Source organism: Penicillium daleae, assembly GCF_028827525.1.
Source record: "Penicillium daleae strain IBT 16125 chromosome Unknown utg000006l_segment0_segment0, whole genome shotgun sequence".
Taxonomy (NCBI): Eukaryota; Fungi; Ascomycota; class Eurotiomycetes; order Eurotiales; family Aspergillaceae; genus Penicillium; species Penicillium daleae.
Window position 1 is genome coordinate 543600 of NW_026623154.1, and position 6000 is coordinate 549599.

The following is a 6000-nucleotide window of genomic DNA, read 5'->3' on the forward strand; positions in this document are numbered from 1 at the left end:
GTCCGAATCAGTACCCAGAGAACCTTCGTCGATCCAAGAGACAATTATGACAACGACGGAGACGCATTTGGACGATATCTCCCCACCGACACCGTCAACACCCACATTCGCACTGCATTGCAGAGCGACGATGCAACGCAAGACGTCCAAGTGGCGGGCATTGGCACCACCAAGACCGGCTATCTTATTCGATTCAAAAATACGGAGTCGGCTGAAGCAGCGCGCAATAACACTGGATGGCTACATAAATTAGGCAACAACACGAAACTGGTCAAACCACGATTCGGTGTTGTAGTCCACCGTACCCCTACCGAGGACTTTGACCTGGAAACGGGTGCCACCCAGGCAGCGGAGAAGATCATCAACGATAACGACCTGGCGGAACTCGGTTTCCACATCGACGAACTGGCCTGGATGAAAGCGAAAGATAAGGCCTTGGGGAAGTTCGCATCGTTGGGAATCTGGTTTGACTCCGCAGAGGGAGCAGAACATATGTTACGGAACGGCTTCCTTGTCAACCAACACTATATCCCTCACGTTGAACGACGTGAGATCAAGAAAAAGAGATGTTTTCGGTGCCAACGGTTCGGACACTTGGCATGGACGTGCAAGGAAACGCCTCGATGCGGACACTGTGCAGGACAGCACGAGCGTGAACGATGCCCACCGGGAGTAAGAGCGCGGTGCCTGGATTGTAATGGCGAACATCCGACTGGCGATCGACAGTGTCCAGGACCAGCGACCTCCAACCCCGTCAGATGCTAGAGAGAAACCTCCGCATCCTACAGTTGAACATGATGAAATCTGGACCAAGAATGGAGGCACTGATCAATGATCCTCAAAGTCAAGACCTGGATGTTCTTCTGATCCAAGAGCCCTCCATCACCACGTACCGCACACACGTCAATCACAGCGCCTGGCGACTATATCGGCCTACCGCACAGCTCGATGCTGGTCGGTTTCGCAGCCTGATCTACGTCAACAGACGAATCTCCACCTCCTCACACCGTCAAATACCATGCCACCACCCAGACGTCGCAGCCATCAAGATCTGGACAGCTAACTCTCAAATACTTCTCTTTTCTATCTACATACCGCCAGTACCACTTTTCACCGGCGACGACGCATCGGCGTTGCCAGCCCTCACTGCGATTCAAAGCTCCATCACAGCTGCTACACAAAACGAGCAGCGGTCGACCAGTATCATTGTTTCCGGTGACCTCAATCGACACCATCCGATGTGGGGCGGCAATCACATCGCGCCTAGGTCTATCGAAGATGCTAGCGACCTAATCGACTTTTTCCAGAATCGCAACCTCCAAAGCTGCCTCCCCCGAGGCACGGCAACTTACTGGGCCTTGAACAACCCAGGACAAAACTCAACCATCGATCAGACAGTGACAGACAGCCCGGACCGGCTCGTCAAATACCATCTATACCACGAGAACTACGGATCTGACCACCGCGCCACCTACTCGGAATGGAATTTGCAGCCTCAGACTAAGCCAAGAACCAAAGCGAGGAAAGCGTACGAGCGGGCGGACTGGTCCAAAATCGGCAAGGAAGTAGCTCGTCGGATTTCTCCTTGGAAAGACATTAAGACCCGGCCAACACTCGACCGAGTGGTGGAGGAGCTCACATCAGCAACGGCCCAGGCGGTCGACCGATTCACGCCCGACATGCGCCCAACGCCATACTCTAAGAGATGGTTTACCCCGGATCTCAAAGTGCAACAAGTTGAAGTCAATCAACTACGCAGGAGGTGGCAGACGAGCTGCGCGGAACTCGGACGAGACCATGCTAACACCACGGCTGCCTTTGAGGCCATGCAACAAAAGCGGCGAGCGTGGACCCGGACCATCCAGAAAACCAAAGCATCACACTGGAGGCAGTTCCTAGACGAGGCGGGTGAAGGAAAACTCTGGAAAGCCGCGACCTACATGAAGCCTCGGGAAACATGGGGTTGTACCCCAACATTGCGAGCTGGCTCTGAGGAGATCATCCAGAACGAAGACAAAGCAAAGGCGTTCCTCGATGCGTTCTTCCCCGCAATGAACACACCCGAGCCCAGCCCACCAGCTTCACCACTCCCTGAGCTTCCATGGCACCCAATCACTGAACTTGAGGTTGAGCGATCACTAAGGACAGCGAAAGGGACGACAGCGCCAGGGGAGGACAGTATTACTCTAGATAGCTCTATAGATCCTCGATGGAGACTGAATAAAAGATGGAAAATGTAAATTTATTCGTACGTTACATCGTAGTCATCTAAATTTCTTGGACGTTTCCTTGCCCTTCCAGACGTCCGCATTTGACTGTAGCCCTCCTTCTCCTGTGGCAAAGGGGGTAGTTGAGGTTCAGTCTCATCTTCCTCTTCTCTATAAGAATCCACACTCTTTCGTCTCTTTCCTAGAGTTCGCTGGCTAGGTTGGGATACAGCGGATGGTACATAGCCGTCGAAAGGAACGGAGTTTACCTTATGTATCTTATCTTCACTCTCACCTTCACCTTGATCTTCATCTTCATCTTCGCCTTCATCCTCATCCTCTTCATTATCGCTAATTGGAACCGGGGTAAATTGACCTAGTCTTGCCTCTCTTTGTAGCGCTGCTTGCTGTCTCTCTTCGGCGGTAGGCTCTTCCTCCTCATCGAATTCACCTGCAAGATCTGTTGTATCAAGATCAAACTCGGAGATACAACGGTACATCATAAGGTCTTGTACAGCGGTCTCATTGAGACGACCCCGTCGATAGTGGCAGACGTCGCGAGCAGAGTTAAAGAGACGCTCCACACCAGCGCCGCTAGCAGGGATAGTAAATATATCGCGTGTTATGCTTGCGAGTGTAGGATATTGATGCTCATGCTCCCGCCAGAAGTCACAGGGATTCTTGTTCAATGTGCCTATTAAAGAAAGGTTAGAATGAAAAATCAGCGGATGTCCGAATGGAAGAAATATACTGCCATATTCGAAATCAGATTGCCCCGCGTTTGCTCAGAAAATAATTCTCCAGCCCTATCCTATAATGAGCTAGTTTACATTCAGGTTAGCTGCTGATCGCGGCTTGACCACAAATACAATCACCGTTCATTAGTGTTTAGAACACGGTGCTTCCGTGACCCGTCTGTTTCAATAAAATAAACTCTAAACTCGATTTGTGTGTGTAACTCACACAGACAGACCCTTGTCTGTGTTTATCTTTCACAAGTCTAGAGGTGAATTGGTTCTTCTAAAGTCCAGCAGTTTAACCAGCGTTCTAAACATGCAGCGTATAAGAAATGTCCAAGATATGCAATCTTTGAGTGTTTATTTTAGTGCGAGTTCCTCTACGGAGTACATGGCAGGCTCTCGGCCAAAATGAACGAACAGGGGTAAAAAGAGGTTCGGCCAACCATGACCACTGCCTTGGCCCTGTTGGTGATAGAGATGCAGCGCCCACTTCATTGATTCGTCTGCAGCCCGTGATCGCACTAACTCGAGCACAGTCAAACTCATCTTATGAGGAAATTACGACAAGTGTTTGGACAAAGCAGAAATCTGGTTACCCTGGTCAGATTGCCCGCAGTCACGAGGTGATGTGCAGGGATCTACCCGCCGAATGCGGGTTCAGATGGTGCGCCACGGACACGGACCTGGAACCAACCAAGTTACGAGTTCCTCCAACAAAATATAAATCACCAGATCCGCAGTTAGATTACCAACCACGGCAGAAGTACAGCTTGAGTTATATTTTACCCGGGGACAGAGCAATGCCTCGTCGATAAGACTCGGTATTCCTAACTGAGACATCGCTGGCTGTATGGAATATATGCGAATGAAAGCGCATTCAATGGTATGGATCTAATAATTCTTTGTCTATATGACGAGCCTCTTCTGCTTCCTATCCAGACTCGGGCTGGGCTCCGGAGAAGTTCGAAGTCAAATGCAGCCTCTGCCCCTCTCAGTTGAGTGTCTGATGTAGCGTCAATATCCGGAAATGATCTGCTTTGGTTCCGCACGTTTAAAATGCACGTCCCCTCTCTCATTTGTCCGTTTACCTGACTTAGGATGTTCTGACATGTCCGCGAAACGGTGACCCACTTCTACAATTTGTCACTCAAACCCACTCTTGGTCCTAAGTAACTCATGGCCGTATCGATGGCTTGGAAACCGGTCGATCAATGCCCATTGGTATTATCTCCAAGATCCCCCTCCACCTCCTCCACCTTGTAGTCTCCCCTCTTCATTCTCTCCCCATTCCATTCCCGAACCTCGAGATCTCGACTCTCGTGGACCGGGTGCCTCGAACATGCTGCTGAACTAGTTTCTTGTTTGTCTTCCTCTTCAGTTTATGGCTCTCTTTCGACTTTATCTCGGCAGGTCAAGTCGAAGCTGCCTCTCACTTACTTGACAATCTCCGTCTTCCCAGAGTCGTGCTGAGAAGCAATGGCCCGTCCCCATCCCTTACAACACTCCGACATCCACACAGCCAAGTGGCCGGCTAAAAACCCTCCGTCCCAGAGCCACAACCTGTCCGAGCAGTTGGCCGCTAAACACAAAATAATCATGGTAAGCATCTAGAATCCACCCTAATTCTGAGTCTGTACAGCGCTAGATGATGCGTTGTCGAGCAGGACCGGCAGCAGTCGGTATTTCGGGCGGGCGATCATTCGGCGGCGCAGAGTCCACCGGTATACAGTCAACCTCAAGTGTTGTCCAAAGCCCAGCAGTGCCACCGGGTTCATCGCAGGGGAAAATTAGCCGAGAAACAAAAGCGTCGAAAACTCAATCGTCTCAAGACAGACTCCCAGGACCTGGCAGTTCAGCAAGCCCTGGCAAACACCAGAATCCAGAGGTTAGAGCAGGAGAACCAATCTCTTCGCCACCTATATCAAGGAATGCAAGACTTCCTACTAGAAATGCACCATAAGATGCTTCCCATCACGTTGGGGTTAGGGAGACTTTCCCGGCAAGGATAGTGTTGCAATGCATTGAAGAGATTATCGAGAGTCATAATTGATGGTCTCTTATCAGGCCGCGGTGGCTAAAGATTAGTGCTTTTATGGTATTCTGGAAGCAACTGATCGTGAAGCCTAGAGTCGAAGGCCAGCCATGGTGAAGAAACGAGATGATCTACTGCCAAGTCGAAGTGGGGAAGGGTCTACCAAAGCATACATCGAATATAAAGCAAGCAATACTAGAAACTGTCTTTTTGTATTATCTTCTGCTCTCCTTGGTTACCGTATCGGGCAACGTATCTTCGTGGTCTCTAGGAATGGAAATGAACACAACTGGAAACCGTCATGTTGGCGTTCAATTCACACAAAATTCACCCGCCACACCTGTGCCAACGGAATCAGATCAAAGATTGATTGATTAGACCAAAAGGAGATAAAACAAAAGAGTGATAAATAGGGGCAGGCTGAGCTGTCCCATTGCGGAGTAGCCGAATAATCGGGTGACTTGACCGATGTCGTAATAATACCTGCAAGTACTTGGCAAAGTACATACAAAAGGCGGAGAGGGTTCGACCAATCCCAATTCAGCGTAATGAAATAGAGTCCACATTCTTGACAATAGGCCAGAAGGTCAGAATGATACAGCAATATTCAAAATCGGCTTCCATCGTTTGCACAGATACGTTTAATCTAGAAGGTGGGGTCAACGCAAGCTAATCCAATTGAAACTGCAGAAATTGCCCTTGAGCCCCACATCAGATCTAAAAGTAGTAGAATTGGATCCATAATTGGACTAGTGGCGAGGGCCGAGATAGTTTCTCTGTGAAAAAGATGGAAGCCGATTTCGAATTTAGCTGTACAAATGTCAGGATCAAAATGGCGCCCTCGGTGGAATTCCCCGTTTTGTGGATCATTCGGATTCAGCCCACAATTGCGTTTTTGGCATCTACTGCACCCCATAGTTTGAAGCTTAAAAGGCAAGTCGTCTGCTACTGAAAAGAGTTTTCTCATCAGCTGTCGAGCCGCGTCTGAGCGTGGCTACTGGTGACCCTCCTGCTATAAGCC

At 49.7% G+C, this 6000-nt stretch overlaps 1 protein-coding gene across 1 annotated transcript; it reads right to left on the minus strand.

Annotated features, from left to right (window-relative positions):
* Positions 1–2409: 2409 nt before the first annotated feature.
* On the minus strand, positions 2410–3493 carry N7458_005990 (uncharacterized protein; the record flags this gene model as incomplete). The annotated part of the gene is made up of 3 exons (XM_056909372.1): positions 2410–2423; positions 2503–2901; positions 3391–3493. 3 exons carry the CDS (start codon positions 3491–3493, stop codon positions 2410–2412), a joined length of 516 nt encoding a protein of 171 aa, XP_056765076.1.
* Between the last annotated feature and the right edge of the window lie 2507 nt (positions 3494–6000).